Source organism: Sorex fumeus, unplaced genomic scaffold (genome assembly GCF_029834395.1).
Source record: "Sorex fumeus unplaced genomic scaffold, SorFum_2.1 ptg000065l, whole genome shotgun sequence".
Lineage (NCBI taxonomy): Eukaryota > Metazoa > Chordata > Mammalia > Eulipotyphla > Soricidae > Sorex > Sorex fumeus.
Window position 1 is genome coordinate 5,218,195 of NW_026606122.1, and position 13,292 is coordinate 5,231,486.

The following is a 13,292-nucleotide window of genomic DNA, read 5'->3' on the forward strand; positions in this document are numbered from 1 at the left end:
GGAAAGCCAAGCTGACCTTTCAGTTGCTCAACTGGCCTGTGACTTTTTCAGTCAGCCCCTCAGCACATTTTCAGTAGCTACCCCTTCCCAGCAGCTGAGCATACAGGACAAGCAGGCTGTGATTGCCTCAGAGCATCACCAGAAATAATTGCTCATTTTCCCTTTCTTCAAGGTTAAAATACCCTCAGGATAGCCCTTCTTGACACCCCACCAGTAGAAAGTCCAGACACCCCCTTGGGATAGGTGTGACTCCTATTGAGTAAGTCTAACTACACCCCATATCATCAACCATACGGTCCCTCAGAGGCTGCTTCTCTTCTTCAACCCCATCAGATCATCAACACCAGCCAATCCCGAGTGGGCAGTAATTCAGTTTGATATTTAGCACCTCACAGCATCAGGAAACCACATTGTCAGTACTTCAAATTGCCCTTCTCCCTGTTGGGCTTTGAGTTATGTAGTCAACCAAACGGTTATACAATTAAGCAAAGAGTTCTTTGGTTTGTCTACCAGTCCAGCTGTGCAGGGTGGAGGAGTGGCTGAGGTTCCACTAACCCCAGCTTTACATGAATGGCACAGTGAACAGTGTAAGCCATGCACCATGTAGATCAAACCCAAGTCAGTCCATAGACCAGAAAAGCACTTTATCACCAGTATTATCTCTTCAGTTCATTACCCTCTTTGGAAAGAGGCAGGAAGGACACTGACTGAGCAAGCACAAAGCCCCAGAGGAGCAGTGAGGCTCCACAGAGGCGCATGCATACTCCTAGTGACAGGAAATTGTTTCTCCTTGGAAGAGATGCTTCCTTGTCTCTAAAGGTTTCCATGAAACTCTGATTTCAAAGGAGCAAGTGAATTTTGCGCCAAACCCCCAGGAAAATGTAAAAGCTCCCTCCCCACTCACAGGCCCAGAGAAAATGCCATTGCAGAAAGATATTTGGATTGGACAAGGAAGATATTGATATGGTGACATCACTTCCTAAAGGAAAACAAAATCCTAGAAAGTCATCTCCCTGCCCAAAGCCATAAGAACTTGAACAAGCCTGAACTTTTTTCTAAAAATGTTTGGAGGCCGGGGCTGACAGTACAGTGGGTGGAGTGCTTTATTTTCACATGGCTGACCTTGGTTCGATCCCAGCACCACATATGGTCCCCCAAGTCATGCTAGGAGCAACCCTTGAATACAGAGCCAGGAGTTAGCCCCAAGCACAGCAGGGTGTGGGCCAAAAAAAAGGAGAAGGAGGAGGAAGAAAAGGGGGAGGAGGAGGAGAGAAATGGAAAAAAAGGTAGAGTGAGAGAGGAAGTGTTACAAGCATGCTGTGGAGGCAGGGGAAAAGGGGGAGAGGGGATATTAAGAAAGTTTGGTGTAAAAAGTAAATTGCACTCTTGTGTTGAATGAAGAGCAGAGGGTTCTTGGGACAGAGGAATTTCTTTTTTTGGCTTTTTGGGTCACACCCTGCAATGCTCAGGGATTACTCCTGGTTCTGCACTCAGGAATGACTCCTGGCATTGCTCAGGGGGACATAAGAGACAAAAGAACCTTTAAAATTCTAACCCAGAGAACATTGCAGTTAGCAACTTCTGAATACAGTCAAAACCTCTAAAAGAACATGGGGGAGAGGACAAGAGCAAAGAACAACACGTACAAAAAACACCACCTGCTTCTGTTTACCTGCTAAGCCCCTGTGAGTCAGTGGGAACAGCAATTGAAAAAAAACAGGCTCCATACCTCCTCTGGATTTCTCCTTGGATGGCCTGCTCTGTGAATATTCTGCTTTCTAGATACACGTGGCAGGGGGGACGGGGAATCCTGAGCACTATACCCCTTTTCCATAATGGAAGCAAGTCTGTAGGCCAAAAACTAGTCGCAACGGTAAAATTCCAGGATAACTGGGGTGGGGGGGGGCGGGGGTAGGCTGCAGCAAGCCTGCTCACAACTATATAGCACTAGCACAGAAAAGCCTGCTCATCAAAGCAAGGTTCGCACAAACAATGCAAAGACCCGATTTTGGCTCTGGGGTTAACTAAGACATTGTTTAAGAAATGTGATCATTGCATCGCTTTGCTCCAGGCACAATACAAACTCTCATTTTTTGGGTGAGAGAATTAGGAGAGGAAGCCTGAGGGATTTTCAGCTTTACTCTAAAAGTGATTTCTCCCCAGAAGCCAAAGCAGCTTTTTTGTTGCTGTTGTAGTTCTCTCTTCTATGTCCTCTTTTTTAGGAGAGAAGAAAAGTCAGCTGTGTACCCTATCCAGTTTCATCTGTGGAACCTGTCTATCTCCCCAATGCCATGAAGGTGTCCCCACCCTCTCCTTGGGGTGCTGGCAGAGGCTTGTTCTTCCAAGATGCAATATAGTTGGAGCCATACGTTCTGAGCAAAATGAAATCCCCACAGTTGTTGGGAGCTAACACAGCTCCCTCTGATCCATGGCTTAAATACCCAAACTGGTCCTTTTATCGATGCCCTGCAACTCAAATTCTTAATTTTCTTTCTTTTTGGGGGGCAGAAGGGGTCAGTGCTCAGGGCTTTTTCCTTGCTCTGTGTTCATTCCTGACAAGGCTCTGGAGACCATATGGGGTGCCAGAGGTAGAACCTCGGTCAATCACATGACAGGCAAGTGCCTTACCAACTGTACTATCACTCCAACCCTCAATTTCTTAATTTTGGAAATCCATCTAATTTATTTGATTTTTGTTGAAAGTTGGGTGTTAAAAAATGAGACCTGATATGTGTCTTGTTTATATGTTAGGATGCCAAATTGATTCATATTTAAGTATGGTTGCTGCTTTTTGTTTTAAATTTCTTTTTTTAGGTTTGGGGGCCACACTCGAGATGCTCAGGGCTTACTCTCAGATCTGTGCTCAGAAATCACTCCTAGTGGTTCTCAAGGGACCCTATGTGGTGACAAACATCAAACTGGGATCCACAATGTACAAGGCAAGTACCATATCCTCTATACTATCTTTCCTAAACCAATGATTTAAATATGGCTAAATTTTCACGTACTTCTCTAAAGATAAGCAATTTTTCTTTCTAGAAAAATACTGTTTTCAGGGAACAGAGTGATAATACAGTGAATAGGGCACTTGCCTTTTGCACAGTTGACCCAGGTTTGATCCCTAGCAAGAGTGATCCCTGAATGAAGAGCCAGAAGTAAGTTCTGAGCACTACTGGTGTGACACCAAAACTAAGATATATATTTTTTCAATTCCTGAAAATAAAACATTTAAAAGTGTGTATCTTGGAGATTATGGTGTTGGGGACGACATGGGGTGACAGGGATCAAACCCAGGGTGACTATGTGCAAGACAAGTGCCTTAGCTACCTTGCTGTGTCTTCATCCCCCATAGTCAAGTATATTAGCCCAAATCTTTGCCTTTTCCAGCTGGTGCTTCTGGGGATTCAATAGTTATGTAATAAAAGGGCTTTTCCAGGACAGTGTCTGCTGAAAGGGTTCCAGAACCCTGTATCTCTAGAATTTCATGGACAGGGACAGTGCAACAGGGAGTATATAATAAAATAACCCCATTCTAGATTCAGAGCTTACCCCCAGACCTGACCGATGTGGTATGACTAGTGGAAAATAATGAACAAATGAAGGAGAATTTGAGACTCCCTCAGTCAGTGTCCAGGGAAATTCACTGGTGGCAAAGCTAGTCCCCACTCCCCACACCGCTGCCTCCAAACCCCAGCTACCACCAACACCTCCCTTGCTTCTTCCCTCTCCTAACTCACACCCTCGCCCTGCACGGTACAGTTATTTTCTCACTGTTCTTGCAGGTGGAAGAAGCCTAGACTTACCCTCTCAGGTTGTACCTTATTTCTGTCTCCTTCTTCCAACTCTCAAGGTTAGATGGGGTCTGAGGAGGTTCCTCAGTGGTAGAGCTCATACCTCACATATGAGAGGTATCTAGCTTCCATCCCTAGCATCAATTTTTTGGGGGGTGGATTTCAGGGTGGTGGTGCTCAGGGCTTACTCCTGACTCTGCACTCAGGGATCATTCTTTTTTTTTCTTTTTGGGTCACACTCCGCAATGCAAAGGGCTCATGCACTCAGGAATTACTCCTGGCAGTGTTCGGGGGACCATATGGGATGCTAGGAATTGAACTTGGGTTAGTCGCCTGCAAGGCAAACACCCTACCCACTGTGCTATCGCTCCAGACCCTCAAGAATCATTGTTGACAGGACTTGAGGGGCATTATGGAGTGCTGGGTCTAGAACCCAGGTCTGCACATGCAAGGCAAGTGCCCTACCTACTGTACTGTTCCAGTCCAGAGCTGTTCAGGACTTATTCCTGGCTCTGCACTCTGGGATCACTTCTGGTGGGTTCAGGGGACCATATAGGGTCTGTGTGCAAGGCAAATACCCTATCGTTCTGGCCCCTAGTACCAATTTTTTAAAAAGTAATAAGGGGTGGGCTGGATCAATAATACAGCAAGGAGGGCACTTGCCTTGCATGTAACAGACCTGGCATCTCTGGCATCATGTATGGTCCTCTGAGCACCACCGGGTGTGGCCAAAAAATTAATAAGGATAGGAAATTTGGAATCTTGAATCCACTGGATTTCAGAAGTGGAAAGTTTGATTATAGATATGAAAAGTTTTCAATCATGGGCCAGAGAGATAGCTCAATGGTTTAAGTGTATGGTTTGAATGCAGGAGAGCTAGGTTCAATACCCAGCACCACATGGTTCTCCCAAGCAAGCTCTGAGCACTTAAGGTTTTATGACCCTGAATGGCCCTAGTAATCCTCAGCACCATGGGTCAGAGTACCACCAAATCTTCAGGCTTTTACACTGAACAGATGATCCATTTAGCAGAAAATCCCAGGAGGGATCCCTGGGCCTCACTTTGAGACCCCTTTAAGTCAAGAAGTAAATGAATAAATAGCTCTCCCACCACTCACTCACTAATCCAGCCTCAAGCAAACCATCTCCCATCTCAGGGCCTTTGCAGTAGTTATTTCCTCTGCCTAGAAATACCCTCCCCCAATATTTACCTAACTGATTTCTTTCTCTTTAGGATGTAATTGTCACCTCCTCCAAATGGCTTTCCCTGATTTCTCCATAGGAATATTCTTTTTTCCTCAGCACTTTGTAGCATATAGCTCTTATTTCTGTTTCCTTGTTTCTTGTCTATGTCTTTATGCAGACTATCAGCCCCACAAGGACAGGAATTGTTTGTTTGCTAATTTGTTTGTTAAACACTTTTATCCACTGCCCCTAAATTTGAGCCTGACAGTGTTCATAGAAAGAAAAAAAGGACAGGGGACTGAAGCAATAGTACAGAGGGTAGGGTGTTTGCCTTTCATGCAGCTGACCCAGGTTCAGTCCCTAGCACCCCAAATGGTGAGGAAGGAATGAAGGAAGGAAGGAAGGAAGGAAGGAAGGAAGGAAGGAAGGAAACAGGGACACAGGCTAAATGACTGAGGGAACAAATAATGTTTAAGGAGGAATAGGTGAATAAAAGGGATTTTGGAGAAAAGGGACTTTAATTCCCATATTTGGAATATAAACATAGACTTACAGAAACAAAATGCAGGGTTTTTTATTTTTGTTTAAAAATCCTTGAGGCCAGAGAGATAGATAGTACAGGGATTAAGACCTTGTCTTACATGTGGTCCACACCATTACAATCACTGGCACCACATATATTCCCATGAGCACCACCAGGAGTCACTCCTGAGCACAGAGCTAGGAATAAGCCCAGAGCACTGTCGGGTATGGCCTAAATCCCTCTCCCACCCATTAAAAATCCTTGAGAAATCCTAAAAATTCCTGAGAAATTTCATGGAAAAGGGGGGCCAAGTACTGCTGCGAGGGGTGGAGGAAGCTAGCAGAGAATAGCATTGGAGGGGTTGATGGGAAAGAATAGGACTAGGGATCCTAGAAGCAAGAACGAAGGGCAACTAGAAACAGCTGCCGGACATGAGTGGGGGTGTTCAGGGCAGTGAGTGCAGGAAAAAGCTGGGGAGGGTGACTCAGTCATCCCATTCATCATCATCATCGTCATCACCGGCCTGGTCCTCTCCTTCATCTAGAGAGAGAGAGAAAGAGAGGGACTTATGATGGGTGAAAAGGTTTTGAGGCAGGGTTAGGGAATAAGGGTAGAAGGGTTCCTGGGGGTGGGGGTTTCCTAAGGTCTTGAGAAGTCCTAAGGGACTAAGGGCCCTGTATCTGGAAAAGCAGATCTGAGATTCATTTCTGTTACATGAGGAAGGGATACCTTCAGAGGAAGGAGAGTTGGGGTTTTCAGCTTGGGGTCAAGGTATGGGTTAATAGTTAGAATCTTGCTTCTCGTTCGAGCAGAGTAAATATTATTGAGAAAAATGTGTTCATTTGAGGGCTGAAGTGAAAGTACAGTAAGGGCTGGAGCTACAGTACAAGGGCGCTTGCTTTGTAAACAGCTGCCCAGGTTTGATCTCTGTTACTCCATATGCTAACCAGAAGTGATCCCTAAGTGCAGAACTAGAAATAAACCCTAAGCATAGCTAGGCATGCCCTCCCCAGATGTGTTAATTTGGGATACTGTTACAAAGGGGTTAATGTTAACAGGCTTCTTACTTACCATGGAGATTTTAAATATGATTGGCAAAGGTAAATTAGTATATTATTGTTTCATAGTGGGATGACGCTAATATTGGTTTTGGGTTGTTTTTAGAATGCCAGGGAGGGAACCCATGGCCTTCTACATGCCAAGCATGTGCTCTACCACTGAACTATATCCCTGACTCTAATACATATTGTTGAGATATATATATATATATATATATATATATATATATGGGTATTCTCAAAAGGTGAGTCTTGTTATCATTTTATTCTGTAACAGGTTCATGTTAATCTTATGGACACACTCTCAGGTTGATGTGATATTACTGTCTATTAATTATCCATTATACTAGAATTACACAATAGTATAGATAATAATTATATTATCACATAATTGACTGAAGTTAACATTATCTTCATATCATCATCCTATTTAAACAACATTGTTGACATAAAGAGGCTAATGTTAATATTATTATGAAACATCGGTTTCAGGGGTTGAAACAATAGCATAGTAGGTAGGCCTTGCATGCGACCAACTGGAGTTCAATTCCCAACACTCCATCTGGTCCCCTGAGCCCACCAGGAGTAATCCTTGACCACAGAGCTAGGAATATACCCTGAGAATCTCCAGATGTGGCCAAAAAATAAACAAAAAGAAAAGTGGAGCCAGAAGCAATAGTACAGCAGGTAGGATGCATGTCTTGCATGCTGCTGACATGGGTTCTATCCCCAACACCCCATATAGTTCCCTAAACACTGCTAGGAGTGATCCCTGAGCACAAAGCAAGGAATAAGCCCTGAATATAGTCAGGGTTTTATTCTTTGCTTTGTGGGTGGAAAAACAAACAAACAAACAAAAATGTCTGGGTCAGGCCATTGTGGAGAGTACTCAAACAACTGAGCACATGCTTAGTGTGTAAAAGGCCTGGGTTTGATGCCCAGCTCTACATGGGCCCCAAGCACGCCCAGGAATGATTCCCAAGCATTGAGCCAGGAGAAGCCCTCCTAAGCACACCCCCTCCCTGCACCAAAAGACTTAATTATATCATCGCATGAGTAATTTGCTAATCTAATGTGTTTGGTTGTGGCCTTGGGCCACACCCAGTGGTACTCAGGGCTTACTTCTGGCTCTGTGCTCAGGAATCACTTCTGGTAGGGCACAGGGGACCATATGGCAATGGAATCTGGGTTGACCACATGCAAAGCAAGTGCTCTACACATTGTACTATCTCTCTGGTCCCATTAATCTAATTTAATAATGGAATTAGATTTAATATTATTTCCAAAGATGGGTTCTTTTGGGGGTGTTGGGTTTTTGCATTAGTCATGGCAGTCTTCAGGGACTATTCCTAGCTCTGTGCTCAGGAGTCACTCACGTCAGTGCTTGCAAATTCTATGTGGTGCCAGCAATCAAACCAGTGTTGGCTGGATGTAAGGAAAGAGCCTTAACCTTTGTACTATCTCTTCCCCCAGGGTTTTTTTCATAATATAGTGGGCTAATGTTAACACAACTCGCCACAGCTGATGAATGTTAATATTGCAGGCATTAATGTTACTATCAATATAGTCAAATCTCAAGGCTATTATGTTCTTGATTTGTAATGACAACGTAAATGGGGTCAGAGAAGGAGCCTGGTTCAAGATGCCAGTTAATACTCTCATCCTAGGAAGGGCTGAGGCTACCCTTGATGATGATTCTCTTGGTGTTCTTTTAAATATTATTTTTTATTTATTTTGGGGGTTTGTGACCATACCCAGCAGTGCTCAGGGTTTACTGCTGGCTCTGCACTCAAGGATCACTCCTAGTCAGGCTCAGGGGATCTATGGGTTGTTGTGGGTCAAGCTGAGACTAGCAGGTACAAAGCAAATGCCTTACCTTTGTCCTATCTGGCACATTGGGTTTGCTTGTAAGCAGCCACTAGATGTGGGAACTGGGTCACTATTTTGGCAGGAGTGAGTACAAATGGGGTGATTTGGGAGGGGGTACTCACCCGAAGAGTGAATGGCTTTGCTTCTCTTTTGCATCACATGCATCAGTGCCCCCACTAGTCCCTCAGAGCTCTGAGGTGGGGGCGCCAGTGCTGAATTCTCTGGGGCACCAGGAGTCTACAAGTGAGCAAAGGGAGGTGGCACAAAGAGTTCAGGGTCTGTCTGTGAAAGTTTATCCTGCCCCTTCATTCTTGCTTCTCCCACACACGTTAGTCCCCTCCCAATCCTATCACTGAACCCCACAAATCTGGGCTCTGCTTTATTGGCTGGGTCTTCTAATATCTGAACTGACACAGTACACCCCTGTGTCCCTGACCCACAACACCTCGAATGGACCCTTTCTCACCTTGTTCAGCTGAATTCCTTGCCGGATTTGATCCAAAAGGGCCCCCCGGCCCCCACTAGGAGCCAGGCACCCCATGGACCCCAGAGTGGGAGGAGGTGGTGGAGGGATAGGTCCATCCCCAAGGCAAGGTGGTGGTGGAGGTGGTGGAGGTGGTGGCGAACTCCCAGTCATAGAGGGGGGAGGGGGCGGGGGTACAGAACGTCCAGTGGATGGAGGAGGTGGAGGTGGAGGGCCTCCTCGGCCCAGGGGTGGGGGTGCCCGGGGTGTTGGTGGTGGTGGGGCCCCTCCTGACGGAACAGGGGGCAGTGGACCAGAACGACCCTTGTTAGTTCCCATAGTAGGGGGGCGTGGGGGCTGGTTCCCTCCTCGGGATGGTGGTGGGGGTGGTGGGAGTGGATCTGAAAGAAAGAACACAAAGAAATTATTCCTGGTTTCTCCAAGGCCTCAGTTGTGCTCATCTGTAAAATGTATACTTCAGCGGCTCAACTCCTGATTTAAGCCATATAGGGGTTCCCATCAGGATTGACAGAAGCATGTGTCTTCAAAGTCAGCTGCCAGGTTTAGAAAAGAGGGGGTATCCCAAAGCAGGGAGGGCTCACCATGGCGTCTCATCTCCTGCCGCACTGCCTCCAGCCCACCCTGGTCCTCAATGAAGTCATAAATCAGTTTGGAGGTTTCTGCATCAGTGAGCTGGGCCTCACTAATTCCTGCCCTGGAGAACAGGCTCCGCAGATCTGGGTCCAGATTATTCACCTGTCCAGGAAGGAAATGACCAGGGCAAGGACGGGGATATAAGGTGAGGAAAGAACAAGCATGGATTATCCTTGAGTGCACCCCAAAGAGGAATGTGAGAGGGATGTGGGAAGAGTGAGTGGGCAAATGAGTGGGATTCAAGGGAATTTGAAGGTACTCACATCAAATCCATTCTGGGGATCCCACCCTACGTGGCTGACATGTCTGGGGGAAGTGAGAAGACCCATTAAAATTCAGTTTTATCTCTATCCAGTTAAGCCTTCTTGCCCTCCCCTGCCCAAGGGTCCAGGGGAAGGCAATGAATAAGTCACATGTTAATCAATAAGCCAACGAGTGAGCATAGCCATAATGAAATTAGAAGGGGCCTCAATTGGTGGTGCCTCTCTCTACACACATCATGTCCACCTAGACTTTCACATTTGCCTGTTGGTGATCACTCACTGATCTAGAAAACCTTTGCTCCCTATTCATCTGCCACCTTGTCCATGGCCCATCAGTCTACAGATATATACCCACCACCATCTACCCACCCAATTCTCATTCACCTGCCCACTGTCTTTATTCATGTGTTCACCAATCTGTCCTCACATATATATCAATCCACCCATCATCTATCCATGTGCCCATCTTGCCATCCATCCACTCATTTTTCTAATCATTCAACCACATACATCTGTTTATCTAGTTAACTGTCCATTTGTCTTCCTATCTGGTTACCTAGCTATCCTTGTCCACCTTGTCTGTGGTCCATTAACCATATCCATCTAGTGATACATCTATCTACTTACTGACATCTACCTACCCATTTCTCATTCACCTATCCATTCCTTCTCCAGCCCACCAATTCTTCTATCCATCTGGCCCACCAGCCTACACTAGGGTGAGGTGAGAAGACTAGGGTACAAAATTATTTTTGCTTCTGATTTTTTTTAAAAAATTATTTTAATGAATCACTGTGAGATATAGTTACAGACTCACAAACTTCCATGATTACGTTTCAGTCATACAATGTACCCATACAAGATTTAAGGAGGCACTTACTCATAAGACTTGTAGTTGCATGATCCTGAAAATAACAGCCTCCTAAAATTTTGTACCCTTGGTTCCTCACTTTTCTCTCTCCAGTCTACCCATCATCTACTCATATACCCACCTCATCCTTCCATACACTTGGTTTTTCTCCTGGGCATCTGTTCATCTCCCCCACCACCATCAAGGCCCTGGCATCTGTGGGTGCACCGGGGAGAGGTTCTTACTTGAATCCACTGGGTGCACCAATATCAGCCTTGCTGATCTTCTTCTTCCCAGAGCGTTTCTTATCAGAGGGTCCAGGCCCAGGTGCTGGGAGCCCACGGTACCGTGAACTTGTGATGTCTGGATTTTGGATATCTACTGTCACTAGCCCCAGTGCCACTGGGCCAGCTGGTGGGCCTGTGGAGAAAATACAGTGACTGAAACATACCTACCAATTAAAATCGAGGATCCTTAGTCAAAGGACTATTGGAATCAGGATTTGTGTTTGATGGTTAGGGAGGGAGTGGTAAGAGGAAGGATTCAAGCAGGGCTTATGGAGAAGTGGTGGGTCATGCAAACCAGTCAGACATTCACTAATACATGTCTTTATGTCTTTACCCTTTTTTGTTAGGGAGTCATACCCAGTGGTGGCCAATGGTTGCTCCCAACTCAGTGCTCAGGAACTGCTCCTGACAGTGTTTCAGGGACAATACCTGGGATGGTACCCAGGGCCTCCAGTATGCAAAGCATGTGCTCAACCCGCTCAGCTCACTCTCTCAACTTAAATACATTAAACCACAAGTGTATTTATGTGTTCACTCACGCTTATCACTTTAGTATTGACTTTTTCATTCACTAGTCCATTGACTAATTGTGTGTGTATGGGGGGAGGAACAATACCTGAAAGTGTTCAGCGTTTACTCCTGGAAGTGCCAGGGAATCCTATGCAGTGCCTGGTATCGATCTGGGTAAGCAGTGTGTAGCGTGTCTTTACTCCTGTACTATCTGTTTAGTATAATCTGTTAAATTATTCATCCACTCCCTCACTTAATTATTGCTTTATTCACTGACTGAAATTTTGTGTTATTCATTGCACAGTTCCTTCACTGACACTTGTTTATTAATTCAATCATTTGTTTATCTATGTACCCATTTTCCTGTGTATCTGTATACCTACCTTTATATCTCTATCTCCATATCCATCTACATTTTTACTCCCATAAATTTCTCCCCACTTAACCATGTATCCCCCACCAATCCATTCATGTGTAAACATTCACCCACATATTGATAAATCGATTGATCCATCCATCTGCCCGTCCACCCATTCATCCATCCACTCACCCATCCTTCCATCCCTCCAACCATCCATCCACCTATCCACCCACCATTCCTTCAAGACACCTACTCACTGATACACATCTGTCCATACATCCACTTGCCACTCCTCCACCCACTCACCTATCCATCCATCCATCCACCCACCCACCCATGCACACATCCACACACATCCACTCATCCATCCAACCATCAATCCAGCCATTCAGCCATCCAGCCATTCCTCATTATCTACCCAGAGACATAAGGAAGAATGAGCACTCACCCCCTTGGCCTCCTCCTGGGTGCGGGGGCAGGGGTGGGAGCCCTCCTCTTCTCTCTGGGAAGGTGGAGCAAGTAGACAGCTCTCACAGCCCTGCCACAGGCTCAAGAGCATGGCCTTACTACCCAATCTACTTTTTCTGCACTACTCACCTTCAGTGGCTGGTGCTGGTGGTGGTGGGAGCTGGCGTCTGTCTATAGTGAGACAGGAGGGGGTTATGGGAAAACAGAACCATGAGAAGGGTTTTTCCACCTCCCCACACTTTCCCTCATCTCTGATTTCCTTTTCTCCCTCCACCCCAGTCCTGGCTTTCTCACCTCCACTTTGCCTCTGATTCCTTTTTTGGATCTTCTCCTGCACCAGGGCCTGGAAGGCCTGAGCCTCTCCTTCGTCTGCAAAGTTCAGCCCTGCTTGGCAGTCCTATACAAACCTTGACATTAAACAGTTTTCTAGGCCCTCCAACTTTCCCCATTTCCTCCTCCAAACCCACCTTAGGCCCAGGGGTCAGGTCATCACTTACATCCCCAGCGAAGGTGTGGAAGAAGGGGGTCGGGGTAGAGTAGATCAGCTGGGAATACAGCTCCTGTTGCCAGAGCAGTCGACCAGCCTAGAAAGGGACAGGATCAGGGACACATGGACACTGACATGTGTCCTGGGGGTGGCATACCTCATTCTCTGAGCACAGAGTAAATTGGCCAGAATCAGGTACCCCTGAATCTGTTTTAAAGACTGGCTTCAGCATCAGAGAGTGGTAGGTGGAGTTTAAGTGTCAGATTTGAAGGTTTGGAGATAATGCACTGCTGGAAGGGTTGGATTTAGGGTTTAGGGACTGAACCTTAGGGAGTTGGAGGCTCAATTTTGAGACCTTCAGACTCCAGGAAGAAGATCCCATACATTAACTCTACCACACACACTGCCTTCATGGGGACCTTCGTTTAGACATGTACAGTTCCAGTATTAGGAAGCTGGGAATCAGATTTGAGATTAAAATTTAGGCACAGCATTTTGGGGCAGTTTCAGGCAAGATAAGTGC

At 45.9% G+C, this 13,292-nt stretch overlaps 1 protein-coding gene across 1 annotated transcript in view; it reads right to left on the bottom strand.

The window, feature by feature from the left end:
- Window positions 1–5,551: 5,551 nt before the first annotated feature.
- WAS (WASP actin nucleation promoting factor) overlaps window positions 5,552–13,292 on the bottom strand; it is a 55,645-nt gene continuing 47,904 nt past the window's right edge. The window contains exons 4-13 of the mRNA XM_056128661.1: window positions 12,780–12,866; window positions 12,577–12,679; window positions 12,412–12,453; window positions 12,263–12,316; window positions 10,902–11,076; window positions 9,807–9,849; window positions 9,492–9,645; window positions 8,893–9,290; window positions 8,549–8,663; window positions 5,552–6,039 (exon numbers count right to left, since the gene is read on the bottom strand). Coding sequence (XP_055984636.1) covers window positions 5,984–6,039; window positions 8,549–8,663; window positions 8,893–9,290; window positions 9,492–9,645; window positions 9,807–9,849; window positions 10,902–11,076; window positions 12,263–12,316; window positions 12,412–12,453; window positions 12,577–12,679; window positions 12,780–12,866 — 1,227 coding nt within the window. The 3' untranslated portion in view covers window positions 5,552–5,983. The remainder of the gene's footprint in view (window positions 6,040–8,548; window positions 8,664–8,892; window positions 9,291–9,491; window positions 9,646–9,806; window positions 9,850–10,901; window positions 11,077–12,262; window positions 12,317–12,411; window positions 12,454–12,576; window positions 12,680–12,779; window positions 12,867–13,292) is intronic.